The sequence below is a fragment of the Saccopteryx leptura genome, chromosome 2, assembly GCF_036850995.1.
Source record: "Saccopteryx leptura isolate mSacLep1 chromosome 2, mSacLep1_pri_phased_curated, whole genome shotgun sequence".
In the NCBI taxonomy this organism is placed as follows: Eukaryota; Metazoa; Chordata; class Mammalia; order Chiroptera; family Emballonuridae; genus Saccopteryx; species Saccopteryx leptura.
In genome coordinates, this window is record NC_089504.1 from 276,316,657 (window position 1) to 276,331,691 (window position 15,035).

At 37.4% G+C, this 15,035-nt stretch overlaps 1 protein-coding gene and 1 non-coding gene across 5 annotated transcripts in view; both read right to left on the reverse strand.

Annotated features, from left to right (window-relative positions):
• CD55 (CD55 molecule (Cromer blood group)) overlaps positions 1-8,606 on the reverse strand; it is a 37,240-nt gene extending 28,634 nt beyond the window's left edge. For 2 of the 4 annotated variants that reach the window (XM_066361865.1, XM_066361867.1), the window contains exons 1-5: positions 8,365-8,603; positions 7,405-7,587; positions 5,800-5,991; positions 5,321-5,420; positions 4,249-4,334 (exon numbers count right to left, since the gene is read on the reverse strand). In XM_066361865.1, coding sequence (XP_066217962.1) covers positions 4,249-4,334; positions 5,321-5,420; positions 5,800-5,991; positions 7,405-7,587; positions 8,365-8,464 — 661 coding nt within the window. In that variant the 5' untranslated portion in view covers positions 8,465-8,603. Of the gene's footprint in view, positions 1-4,248; positions 4,335-5,320; positions 5,421-5,799; positions 5,992-7,404; positions 7,588-8,364 lie in introns of all 4 variants that reach the window. The other 2 variants (XM_066361866.1, XM_066361868.1) reach the window with 2 other exon arrangements.
• LOC136396562 (U6 spliceosomal RNA) lies at positions 3,325-3,428 on the reverse strand. The gene has a single exon (XR_010749826.1). It is a non-coding gene; the product is annotated as a U6 spliceosomal RNA (small nuclear RNA).
• Positions 8,607-15,035: the final 6,429 nt, after the last annotated feature.

Consider the following 15,035-nt stretch of genomic DNA (forward strand, 5'->3'; position numbering starts at 1 on the left):
GAGAAAAGGGAACCAACCCTTGTACACTGTTGGTGGGTTTGTAAATTAGTGCAGACGCTGTGGTAAACAATATGGAGATTCTTCAAAAAATTAAAATAGATCTGTCATATGATTCAGCAATTCCACTTCTGGGAATTTATTTGAAGAAAATAAAATATTAATGCAGAAAGATACATGCACCTCTGTGTTCACTGCAGCATTAATAGTAATAGCCTAGATATGGAAATGTGGAAGCAACCTAGGTGTCCATTGATAGATAAATGGATAGAAAAGTGTGTGTGTATACAATGGAATATTCTTCAGCCATAAAAAGAATAAAATCTAGCCACTTGTAACAGCATGGATAAATTTAGACGGTATTGTGCTAAATAAAATAAGAGAGAAAGATAAATGTCATATGATTTTATTTATATGTACAATCTGAAAAACAAAATAAATGAATAAACAAAACAAAACAGAAATAGACTAATAGATGTGGAGAAAAAAATGTTGGTTGCCAAAAGGAAAGAGGGTAGAGAGGGGAATAATTTTTAAATATTTTAAAATAAGAGAGAAATAAAAATAGAAACAGCAAATTTAAGCTAATTCACTAAAAACATGAGGCAGATGTATGTATGCGTGTGCATCTATGTGTGTATATACTTTCATATATGTCATGCATGTATTTATTTTTTATTTGTATGTAGCCACATGTTCTCCACATCTGTGGTTCTTTCTTTTTAGGAAGTCATAGATCCCTTTGAAAATCTGATGAAAAATTGAACCCCTCCCCCCGAAAAATGTAAATACACTATGCACAACATTTTACATTCATTTCTCAGGGAGTTCATAGCCTCTCTGAAGTGTGTGTGTATATATATATATATCTCCAAGGGTAAACATATAATAAGTATGTAAACTGCTCAGCTTTGCATTCAGGCCACTCCATTCCCCTTGGGGTCATATTTTACTTTATAGTACAATAAATTCTCTCCAATTAGGGTAAAGCCCTTAATACATTTTGTATTATAGCCTGTCTATATACATAAGAGTTCTTTTGCCCTTGAATTATTCCATTGTTGATTTCTGGTGACTCTGGACAAAAAATTTCTTTAAAATAATTTCAACATATTTTAAATTAATGAAACTGTCAAGGTATTTTAACAGGTAAATAAGACTAAAATTTGTTAAATATTTTACTTTAAAAAAACAAAATTACCATTTTTTATAAATTCAGCATTATCAATGGGATGCTTATAAGTACCTATAAAGTCATGGATAGTATATTTGGAGGTTTGGATACAAATGCAAAACAAGAATGTTAACTTTAAGAACAATTTATAGAAATACAGTCGTATATAGCTTAACAAAGGGGTATGATCTGAGGAATGCATTAAGCAATTCCATCATTGATCAAAGATCATAGAGCATACTTACACAAACCTAGATGCTTTAGCCTATTCCATACCTAGTCTCTGTTATACTCCTCTGAACCACTGTCATATATGCAGTCAAAATGTCATTATGTAGCACATGACTGCAATAAGACTTACAATATTCGTGTTAAATAAAAATTACATTTAAGTTTGCACATGGTGTACAAATATCAAACTGGTGTTAGAAAAATAAAGGAGTTCAGGGGTAAAAACAGGGCTGAGACTTTAGGGACTAAATAAACTTGAGTTTAAACCTAAGATATACACTTACTTCTTCTAAGACAGAGCAGAGAAGAGGGCATTACTGTTCATTCCCTAGGGCAGTGTTTTTCAACCAGTATGCCGTGAGACATAGTCAGGTGTGAGTATAAATACATTTAGAAACTATATTATTAACTATATGTATAATATGTACTGTGTTAGAGTGTCATTTTGTGTCATTTTGGTAGGTGGTGTGCCCCAGGATTTTCTAAATGTAAAAAATGTGCCACGGCTCAAAAAAGGTTAAAAATCACTGCCCTAGGAAAATAATGCCAAATGAAAGACAGTGGAAATTCAAATGGCATACTTGGGAAATAAGAATGGATCATCTGGATATAGAGCAAATAGTCTTAAATGTCAGAATTAGATTTTGAGTTTTAGGATAAAAATTTTTAGGCATGTATTGATTCATAGCCTCTTATTTAAAGCGAATCTTATTAGGCAGTTGAATTTGTAAAATATGTAAGCAGAGTTACTCTAATTATAGTATAAAAAGAGGCCTCCCCTTGCCAGTACCCTGATAAATATTTCAGTTATTCCACATTCTGTAGAGCCATGAAGTTGTTCTTCTCTTCTTTGTTTTTAAGTAAAAAAGTAATGTGATCACATATGCACATCAATGAACTTAAGTACTCAGAGAAAACTAGCAAATTTAACAATTACTTTTAGGCCATTAATCAAAGCAAGTAGCAAATCAAAAGCAATCTGGTGCACACCAGACTAGGTGTGTGATGACTACACGCATTACCCTCAGTTCAGTTTACGTTTTCTGAGCACCTAATACAGCAGACATGGTGCTATACATGGAAATGCAAAATGGAGTAAAGTATCGCTCCTATGTCTTCAAATATAGTGGGAAAAGAAATGTAAAGAGATAATTTCAATACAGAATAGTGAGCGTTATCACAGAAGCATGCACAGTGGTGTAGAAAGGACAGTAAACTGGCCTAGGAGGTGAGAGAAAGTTTTTAGAAGGACTACCAGAGCAGATCCTTAACTAAGAAAGAAAAACACCCATTAGTCAAGCAAAAAGGGACTGGAAAACATTTTAGGCAGAGTCAGCAGTATAAGGCATGATATGGGTAGATGGAAAACTACAGTACTTTGCATGGGTAGAGCATAAAGTATGAAGGCCAGACATGTGTGTGGAAAAGTAGCTGGACCATGACTAGCCTTGTATATTATACCAAGGAGTTTGGGCTTTGTAAGTGATGAGGAGATACTAATAAGCTTTAAGAAAGAAAGACAAGTCATGTCTGTGTTTCAGATGGATCACTCTGGGTAGAGTATCAATGAAACATTAATGGAATACAATAATGAAGGCTGGAGGCCATTGCAATCAGTATCATCTTTGAACTCAGCAAGTAGGACTCCTGCCCTAAAAAGCCACATTCTAAAAGGCAGTGCTCTGGCCCTCCTCTAGCTGTGCCTCTCTATACTAGATTGGGTATTTGCCAGGGTGAAGAGCTCTGCTCATTGAGATCTCCTTCCCCACCCCATTCTAAATTATGCTTCAGACACTGGCACTCACACTTTCCTGTGCCAACATCCTTTTCAGGTCCTGAGAGGGTCCTTTCTCCTCATTCATATTCTTTCTTTTTTTCTTTCTTTCTTTTTTTTTTTCTTTCTTTCTTTTTTTTTTTTTTTTTTTTTTATGGCATGCTTCACAAGTTTGTGTGTCATCTTCATTCAGGAGCCATACTTATCTTCTCTAAATCACTCCAATTTTAGTATATGTGCTGTTCAAGACACATGATCCATATTCTTGAGGATGGTCTATACCAGTGGTCCCCAACCCCGGGGCCACGGACCGGTACTGGTCCGTAGGTCGTTTGGTACCGGTCCGCAGAGAAAGAATAAATAACGTACATTATTTCCATTTTATTTATATTTAAGTCTGAATGATGTTTTATTTTTAAAAAATGACCAGATTCCCTCTGTTACATCTGTCTAAGACTCACTCTTGATGCTTGTCTTGTAAGTTCGACAATTATATTTAAAAATACCACAGTTTTTACGCTGGTTGCATAATTTTATTTTGTGCATTTATCCATCCCACCCTAAAGGCTGGATATTATTTTCTGACATTAAACCGGTCCATGGCCCAAAAAAGGTTGGGGACCACTGGTTTATACTGCTGATTGGGCATACCTCTCCCCCAAAGTTCAGTGGAGTTAGGATAAGAGTCACAAGAAACTTGGGTGTATGGACCTAGTTGTCCATTTACATGCATCAGAGGCCCCTTACAGTGCAAGAAGGGGACACCTATTTGAGAAAGGCTGGGTTTTAGGACAGAGACTTCCATATCTTATCTACTTTACCTGACTGTTAGAAGAAAAGACAAAATAATAAATGAACAAACACAATACCAACTTTAGTTTGTTTTTAATCCATTATCTCCGAAGCTAATAAATTAAGGAGCATTATGAATAAAAGTCATTAAACTAAAACACACGTTAGAAGGAAAGGGTACTACAAATATATATGGTGAATAATTCTTAATGCACAGAAAGTAATGTGTCATTAATTATTGAGCCCCACATCATGAGTACTTAGACTCTTTCAGTCTTACCTTTGCACTGTGGCAAGGGATCGCTCCAATCAACATTCTCTCCTACAAGAACACAGTAACTAAAAGGTGCACCAACTAATTCGTACCTAAACAATGAGGGAAGAAAAAAGAAATTGGGCTCTCTTAAATTCTCCAAAATATTTTCTATATCAATAGATGGGAGACAAAATAATACTTGATAAAAGTTCTCATGGCTTAAAGAAAAAGAAACAATTAAATTTAAAAAGGAGACATCTAAAAGATAAAGTATAAAACATGAAAAATATGTCTTATTTGGGTGGGGCACATATTAGAAATATTAAAGTGTTTGAAAACATTTTAAAATGAGATAGATGTTTAAATATTTTATATTTCTGAACTGTAAAAGATCGATATAGGCTTCATAGAGTAATAGAATGTACCTATATTTAAAGGGCTCAAAGCACTCCCAGATTTGATATTAATGATCCAAACATTTGTCTAGTACAGGAGATAAGAGATGCTGATAGTTTTATTTTATAAAAAAATGGCCACACATACAGAGAGTAAAATGTGATAATCAATTTGTAGATATTAAATGAGAAAATTAATATAAAGTTCTCAGCAATGTCTGAGACACTGATAATACTCAGTGAGTGATTGCTTATTTTCTACATAAAGAACATATAAAAAACTTTATGTTAGATGATATTTTCACAAGAGGAATAAATGTTTTTAACCTATGATATTTTGCATATATAAGAAGCATGCAAATTGATTATTTAGGTAAATTAAAGATTGGTTTTATTTAACATTTGCTTTAATTTCTGCAAGTATTATCAATATAGGGGTGTTTTTACTAATCACATTTAAAATTTTATAATTATTCACATATGTACTGAAATCTAAGAATTTAGAGAATTTAGAGGTATTAGAAATCTTCCTTTTTAAGCTTATTTTACTAAATTTAACTGTGATAAGCTCATGAGAAGAATCTTTGAAGAGAGGGGTGGTTTTATTGCTGTTAACTTGTAAACACTGGCCACAAATCCATCTTCCATCCCATTTTTTTTTCATTTGTTAAATATAGAGAGTTTAGTATGTGAAAACTTACCCTGCATCACATTTGAAGGTGATTAATGCACCAAATAATATGTCAGTTGTTATATTGACATGACCATTTATTATTCCTCCAGGTTGGGGACATGATTTTTCTAGAAGACAATACAGATGGTTACTTTCATTAAATTATCAGGCGCATCTACACAAATTCATCATATGAACCATTGGTAATCTCATTTCCTTAACCTATTCAAACCCTAGTCATTTTATAAGTTTCAAATAAGCAACATATTTAGAATACATATTTAAGTTAACCTTAAACAAATTAAATGTGAAATCTGGGAATAAATTAATATTTCTATTTCACAAGTATTTAGTTTCTCTAATTTAAAATAAAATGACTGTAATGTTTCCTTTAAGAATATGTCTAAATAATAATATGTATACATAGACTTTCAGCATGAATAAAAGATAAAATACTACTTCACCAAATATCATAGTATTAAAAATACTCTTTAAAATTATACTCACTTTTACAAAATTCATCTGCTTTGGACCATGTAAAATTCTGAAGGCAAGTTATATTTTCTGATAGGGAATGTTCCCTATTGAAGCCTCTACGACACTCATATTCCACAACAGAACCAAGTGGGAAATAATTCTGTTTCTTATAAGCACTTTTGAGAGATGCAAAACTTAGCCTGGTTGGAACATCACAGCTACCTAAAAGTATTAACAAAAGCAACAAAGAGTAATATCACTTTATTTTATATTCTATATTTCATTATTTGGAATAATTTGGTTCTTATATCACCCCTTTTCTATACTTATTTGTACATATTTGGTATTTAACTATATTAATATCAATATGGCATTTTTAATGCATAAAGCATATTCAAATATATGCTTGTATTTTCTAATTACTAGAGGCCTGTAAAGTAGATTTGGTACATAAATGTTACTATGCCCACAATTCAAAAAAGATAACCCATTTATGTTGCTACCACAAGTCTGGCACTGATTCAGTAAATGCCAATTCTCTTACCCTGCCTCATGTAGCACCGAGGGAGATGAGAACTGTTACTCCCAGACCCCTGGATTAATGTCCGGGACAACAACAATAGTAACAATAATAATTATGATATACTTCTAAATATTTTACACATCTAAATTCACCTAATCCCACAACAACCTATTGGGACAAGGATCAGATGAGCCAATATGTACATAAAACTATCAACAAACTTTAAACAACTGGGAAAATATGAATTTATAGAGGCATGGAATAGTGGATGGGGTGCTGAGACTCGAGTTTGAACCCTGGCTCTTCTGCAGAAGAGCTGCCGATCTCAAGGGAGATAGGAAACTTCTGAAGGATTGTATCCTCAACTGTAAAATGAGGGTGAGTTCCTACTGACCTCCTGGAGCTGTCTAGAGAATTAGGTGAAGCAATATATGTAGTGGAGTTATAAACTGTCACATGACACATATGCAAAGATTATGCACTTCAACCTACTGCCTTCTATCACAGATAGGTTAAAAAAAATCTTAAAGCCCATTTCACAGATGGTTTCAAAAATTACTGAGGTGGCAGTTTCTATGTTTATGGAAGTTCCATTACTCCAACTTGTTTAAAGGCAGGAATGTAGTCTTATCTTTATACCTACTTGTATATGGCAAAGCTAATATAAAGCCAAGCACAGATTTTGACATAAATATAGATAGAGACATTTTCAACTGCCATCACAGAGTTGTATTTGGCAAGTCCTACCTTAGAAAAATCAAATTTAAGAAAACAGAGAACCTATGTTATGTGCCTCAGTGTAATTTGCCAAACATGTTCATTTTATCCTAAATGTATTATTCCCTAAACAAGAGCAGAATCTTTTGGTTATTTTCTCTGTTAGTCGTACCAGGAGGTACAGTGTGTGGGGGTGGAGGGGGATCTTAATGGAGAAGCAGGACCTGTTTCCGAATGCCATCAATTAGCTGGAGTGTGAAGTGCCAACAGGCGTACCCTGGGGTTTAATAATGCTAGAAAACTATCAATTACCAGTCATTCTAAAGATGGATAAATGTAAACTTAACAAGATACATTCCATTTCCATAACTTTCCTAAAAAAGAAATGAACTTACGATTACAAAATTCTTCTATCGTTGACCATTTGTTCACAAGACAAATCACTGAGTCTGGCATGCCAGGAACTTTTACAAAGCCTTTTTCGCATTTGTATGTTACTATGCTTTGGTCAGAAAAACTTGTCTGACCTTCCAAACCTGGTTTAGCATTAGGTATATCCGGAGGAGGCTTGCAGTCACCTAGAGAGGAAAAAATGGGACTGAAGGCAATACCACTTTTCAATTTGTAGCAACATTCCTTTCCCAAGGCAATAAGGGAAGCAGCAGTGGCTGTTGATGCACATGTAACATTGCCATCCAGTGCCGAACTGACTGACACACCAAGAATTTGCCAGTCTTCCTGTCTTGTCATTTAATTCAAGGCTAAAAGAAGTCGAAAATAAATCCCTCCCCTTCATTATTTTCATTTTTTAAAAAGGGGTTGAGTATTTATGTCCACTTAGATACTGTTGCTAGGCACACAGTAAGACAGACTCCCCCCTGAAACGTTAACTTGGAGATGTGCACATTTGTAGCTTCACGTGCTGCACCCGACTGGACTCTGTTTAGGAGCGATAGCGGTCAGCTTACTCGGCTTCCTTCCCTGAAAGAGAGGCTGGGGGTTTGACCAGTCACTCTATTGGGGCCCCGCCCGTGGCTTCCCGGTGTTTGGCCGCTCAGCAAACAGCCAGCGCTTTCTCCGCGCTCTCCGCCTCACTCCTAAAGCCGTGCCAGCTGGGGTCCGGCACAGCAAGACCCCTAATTGCGGGTTAGCAGCGGAATCCTCCCTGTCCCCAAGGGATAGGGACAGTAGGAGCGCTGAGCCTTAAAGGCAGAAGCTTAAGGGATCAATTCCGACGCCTAAATCGCTCACCTCCGCTAGTCCCCAGACTTCTCGGCTTTTACGGAGACAGACCCAGCCCCTCCCACACAGCCTAGGGGTTCACCAGTGGGGCTGGGTCCCCGGACCCCACTCACCCCGCGCAGCAAGTGGACACAGCAGCAGCAACAGCAGGAACAGGGTCAGCCCCCCGAGGCGTCGCACCACTGCGGGGGCGCAGGGCCAGGCAGGACTCATGGCGCGGCGACAGCGACCCGGTGCAGGCACTCCGCTTCCCCAGCAGCGCAAAATCAAGTAAGATTTAACAGACGGCTGTGTAGCAGCACAGCGTACTTGTTCTGCAAATCAAGTTAAATTAGCGCCTTGACTGGTTCCAGGACTCTGAATCACCAAAGGGTGGGGTGATGGGACGCTTGGAGAAGGGGATTTGCTCGCACCAGGTGCTGGGCGGGGCAAGGGCGGGGGTTCTGGCTAGCGTCACTGGCACCTAGGGACCTTTGACGGGGAGCTGGGAGTCCTGGGCATGGAGAGGAGGAGCTCTCTGGCGCCGGACGCTAAGACCTTGTCTTTCTCTTGTTGGGTAGTGTCTGCAATGAAGCCACCGGGAAATGATTTCTGCTTTCTACGTAAACAAAAAAATTGGGGTGGGGAGGCAGAGGAGAGGGGAGTGTTCCACGTGGCCCGGCTTGGCTCCCCAGGAATCTGAATTAGTTAAAGACAAACTTAAGCGCCCTTGGTGGAAAGCTGAGCGGCAGGTTCGGTGGATTCCTGGACTGTTGTGTCTTCAACTGGAAGGCCTGCCAAAAGCCAGCAAGAGAACGGGGAAGCAACTGCGCAGTGTGTGGTCTCCTAAAATGTTCAGTAATTAGAAAACAGCCAAATGCGGAAAGACCCAAGAAGCAGGTGGAGCAACACAGCAGGGAGTGATTGTTGTTCATACAGCATTGGGCGGGAATCACTTTCTTGCCAGGGTTCTTCTCATTTCAAGGGGATCTCATAAATCCCACTTTGGGACAATTCTAGTCTGACTGCAAAGAGACAGTCACCATATGTTGGGGGGAGGGATGGGGAGAAAGATGACAAAACAAAAACCAAGTGCCAGAAAGCTAAATGAGAGGGTGGTAGATTTTAAGAGGAAGGTGGGCTGGAAGGTTTTTCCAGGGGCTTGCATGGCTGCCCACACATTAGAATCACATGAGAAGCTTTTAAAAAAATCCAAATGCTCCAGCTAACCCTCAGACAAGTTAAATTCGAATTTCTGGGGATGGAACAAGGGCATCAGGATTATTTAAAGTGCTTCAGGGAAGTAATTGCACTGTGCAGCCAGGTGGACAGCCACAGATTTTTATGGTGCTGGTCAGAGTAAAGATGCCCTCCACCCAGCACTGGGCCTGCCAAAAACACTAAAGGACATAAATGGAAAAGCCAGATACTCACATTTATGGAGAGTAACCCCAAGAAATTGTCTTCCTTTAGTAATTTACCTGAATCGGGTTAGAGTCCTAGCCTTGCTTGTTTGCATCTATCCCTCAACCACCTTACCTGGTAAAGTGAAATCCCTGACTTGGAACTATGCCTTAGTCCATGGACCAGCCGTGGGGCTAACTGTTGCATCAAAATGCTTTTTGATTTTCTTTATGGGTTTGTATGAGCTTTATAAAGAGGAAAACAACAGTTTGCAACAATAACTTTTTCTCTAGCTCATGCTTACTATACTGAACACAACCATGTGCCACTCAATACTGAACTAATTCTATAGGGACTCCAGGAAAGGAATTCCTATAATCTTTCCTAAAAACCTATCAGTATTAAAACATTTTTAAGTATAGAAGTTTGACTTTTTAAATCATCTAGTTTTTCATCTCATATTTTCTATTAAACCATGTTACTTTTGCTCTCATATTTGATATAAAAATACAAAGTTTATCAGAACCTAGCAGTATCTTAGAAATGATGCCAGCTCTTCATTTATTCTCTGTAAGAGCCTCCCCACTACAGTTTCTGCCACGCCATTATGGGATGGTAGTTTATATTTCTGCTTGAGCTCATAGAATTGGTGTGAAAGGCAAGGTAGCATCATGAAAAAGAGCTGGAGATCAAGATCAATTATGGAGCTATCAGATGACAACTTTGATGCCTATTAGAGGTAACTGTTTATTAAGTGAATGTAATAACTTCTTTTGTCCAGAAAAACAATGAGCTCTGCAAAGTGTCAAAAAAATTATCTCTGTCAGCCAGCTTAGCTACACTGAATGCTCTAAGCATTCACCTTCCAAAATACATAGTTCTTGATAATACATTTTTTTAAAAAACGGAGCTTTTTACAAGAAATAACCGGGTGAACTCTTTAGTAACATTTGTGGCCACCCCCAAAATTTCAACATTCTGAGGCAAAGGGAAAAAGAACACTATTCATTTACACAATTTAGTTAAAGCTTCTATAATTAAAACAATGTGTGCATTATTTTAAGAAATATTAAATATGTAAATTTATAACATATGAAAGATTATTTTAAATAATGAACCTCAAATTATATTTCAATCACTTCATATGTATTAGACCATTTCACCAACACAACTTCATGAAGTGCAGATAATTGTCCACATTTTATAGATGAGGAAACAAACTGAGAAGTTAAGTAATTAACCAAACACACACACTTCTGATGCCATCCACAAGGCAGTCAGTCATCAAAGATATTTTCTATCTACAGAACACCTAATTAGGCATTTGGCGAAGTTGATTTGGGAACCAAGTTCCTTCTGGTGTCAACAGTAAACTTAAGTTTTCATTCTTGATCTACCAAAAACCAGCTTCATGTTCTCAGCCCAGTCACTCTAACCCTCAGGGCCTCATTTTCTCATTGGTTAAGAGTTTAGGACTAAAATCTTTTCTATAAAGCTTTTCAATTCCAAAATGATAAGTTTAGGGGAAAATAATATAGATAGATGATAGATAGATAGATACATAAATACATAGATAGATAGATACACAGATGATAGATTAAGTAGATATAAATATAGATATAAACAGATGTAGATATAGATAGATATAGATGTAGATGTAGATATAGGTGATATAGATGTAGAATATATATAAAGTATATATGTAAATATGATAAGTGCTATAAGAATGTCACACTTTATATATATATGATATATATATAAATGTGATAAGTGCTATGAGAATGCCACAACTTTATATATTATATATATATAAAGTAATAGAAAATAGGTCAATGATTTTGGAAGAAATTAGGAACCATACAATGACAACATCAAAGGCTTTTAATAAACTAGGGATCATCTAGTACTCAGAAGCACATTAAAAAAGGGCAAATGCTTGCATTTAAGAATCTCTGATTGTGATATTAAGAATCTCTGATTGTGAAATTGTGATTTATAAGAAATGCACATTGGGTCATTTAGACAATCTAAATATATTTCTCATGTATATTTGGTCTTTGTCCACAACTCCTGGCTCAATCTCTGAGACACACTTGGAATTTCCTAAGTGTTGAGAGTGAGAAAGGTATCTTTCGTTATGATAAACGAGATGACTTTTGGACCCCACAGAGAAAGGAGGGCAGGTTGCCAAAGGAACCAACCATATGATTACAGAGTTGGAACTTAAAGTCCCACCCTGACTTCCAGGGGAAAAGAGAGGGTAAAGGTTAAATTAAGCACCAATGGCCAATGATTTATTTAATCAATCATAACTGTAATGAAGCCAACATAAAGAGTCAAGAAAATAAGGTTCAGGAACTTTCAAGGTTGGAAAATACCTGGAGGCACAGGTAGAGTATTGCACCTGGCTAGGACAAGGAACTTCTAACCTCTCCCCCATACCTTGCCCTATGCATCTCTTCCATATGGCTGCTCCTGAGTTATATCTTCTTACAATGGACTGGTGATCTAATAAGTAACATGTCTTCCGAGTTCTGCAACCTGTTCTAATAAATTAATCAAACCCACGAAAAGCGTGGCCTCTGGTTTATACTCAGTTGGTCAGAAGCACAGGTAATAACCTGGACTTGTGGTTGGCATTCTGAAATATGTAGCCAGTTGGTCAGAAGCACAGAAAGCCTGAGCTTGCGGCTGGCCACTGAAGTGTTTGTGTGTTTGGAGGGAAGGGCAGTCCTGTAGGACTGAATCCTTCACCGATGGACTTTGCTGCTATGTCTGTTTTAAGTTAAATAGTGTCAAAATTGCAGTGACATTTTAAACACCTTGCTAGTGTGCAAAAATCATTGGAATGTTGAGGGGATGCACACTGGTAGGACGAAACCTTTTACTTGTTGGATTTGATGAAATCTCTGGGTAAATAGTGTCAGAGTTCTGAGAATTATTAGTTGGTGTTGGGGAAACAATCCCTCCCTCCGAGTTGGGATTGGGTAGGGAAATCCAATTCAATAATCTAGCAGGAAGGTTAAATGTGATAAATGCTATGAGGATGCCACAACCAGTGTAGTGTGGGTTCAGAAAAGAGGAGGAAACCTGGAAAGTAGGATGGAAGACAGTAACGGCCTAGTGATCCAGCTAATTAATGACAAATATGTCAATACAATAAGAAAAAATGAAATCAAAATGGTTCGACAAAGGTTTGGAGTCAAGAAAATGTCCATTGATTCAAAGAATGGTAAGGAATTATTTTGGTGAGCATGAGAGATATAATATAAGCAACGGAAGAAGAGGCTGAGAGATAGACTGGCAAGATATTGGAGAGAACCTTAATCACGATGCATTCTACACTGTGTAGAAGCATTAAGGACTGTTGGAGATTTTAGCAGGAAGTACGAGGCTATTTGGGGAGTTGTGTGCAAGATACTGCAATAAGAGTGGCCCTGCAAGGCAAAAACACAATTTAGCTAACTATACGGTAGTCCTGTCATTTCAGACTAGGGAACATAAATGTCCTTAATTTTAGTTTTAAAATTAATAAATCTATATTAAAGAAACAGTCTTGTTACTCTAAAAGCTCCCAACACCATTATTATAGCCATTTGTGTTTCCATGTCTGTTCTTACCAAAGAAGTTTCATTGGAAGAACCTGCAGAATTTGGTAACTGATTAGATAAGGAAAAAAAAAGTGGTAAAGATGACTCAGAGGTTTAATGTGTGTGAGACTAGGGGCCCTATTTTAAAATGTAGGGAAGAAATAAGAAATTTGGCTGCACAGTTGTTGGTTTAAAATGCCTCAGCCGGGTGTCTTGTGTGGAGATGCCCAACCTGAGATGGAAATTCAGGAGACAATGAGCTGGGGCATGGATGAGACATGGCTGAGGTGAACTAACCAAAAGAGAGGATTCAACAGATACTCTAAGAGGCCCAAGGGGTGAGCCTTGGGGACCCCCACAGCAAAGCACAGCAATAAAGGGCAAGCAGAAGGTAGTACAAAGGGAAGAGGAAAGTGTAATTTCCTGTAAGGTCTCAGATACATAACTATGATCCATTAGTGCCTCTAGACCCTTACTCAACGTTAAAAAGGAAAAATTAGTGATACACACTGCACAGGCAAATCTCAAAACCATGCTGAGCAAAAGAAGCTAGACACATAAGAGTTCATGCTCTATTCTTTTATTTATATGACATCCTAGAACATAGAAAACCAGTTTACAATGATAGAAATCAAATTGGTGACTGTCAAAGGTGTGGAGTCCAAAGAGTAGGAGGACCGACTGCAAAAGGGGAAAAGGAACCCGTGGGGGCAAAATAAGTGTTCTGCATATTGATGGGGGGGGTTACATGGAGTATGTTTGTGAAAACCCATCACACTAAAATAAATAATAATGTAAAAAAACACCAGACTGACTACTTAAAACATTTCCATGTGTTTTATATAAACTACACCCTAATAAAGTTGATTAGAAACCATAAAATGAGATGAAAGATTTCCATTCTGGAGTCCGTGGTGGGCTTTAGCAACAGAAGACCAAACAGGTCACTATGTCAAGGATAACACAATCAAATATACCTTTTCTCTTACTGACCCCCAATTTAGTAATCAGTTCTAAGTAGAGTTAACTTGGCTTATGAAATTATCTTAACCTATGTGAAACAACATTAGTGGACTTAGCTAACTTCCAAAAACTAAGTTGTTATGTAGGTGGGAAAATTCACAACATGACAAAAACAATTATAAAAATATGTCAGGTTGACCTTTTAATTTGGATAGTATAACCCTGTTGTTTGCCCTATTAGGAAAGACGCAGCATCAAATCAGAGTATTTGCTATTACCAGGACATTCATGGGAAGAAACTTCCAGTGCCACTTCCACCAAATGAGTACCAAGGAGATTCCAATGTCCACACAGTTTTGATCCCAGCCTGCTCTTACTGCTCCATTTGAGGAGCTGGTGATATGGTCTCAAAGCTAGTGAGGAAAGTTTATGGCTCTCCTGCCGTGACCTCTCCCCTGCTTTTGAATCCCCATAAATTTTGTGCCAGGATAATGTGAAGGACAGAAGTGATGACAGCAACAATTTAGATGTATGTGGGACTTCATTGCTCTGGTGTTTCTCACTGATATCGCAGGTAATCCTCAGATTCACACTGTGAGGTATGTGTTATGAATTTTAAGGATTACCTTACTAGTCCCAAATCATACTTCTGGTAATGATCAGGGTAAAACTTAAACCTGAATCATGTGATTACAAATTTTTTGCTTGGTTCATGACACACTCACACTTCACAATATACTGCAAAATCAACAGTCAACTCATATAGGTACCATGTTTTTTTGTTTTGTTTTGTTTTTTTACAGAGACAGAGAGGGATAGATAGGGACAGACAGGAATGGAGAGAAATG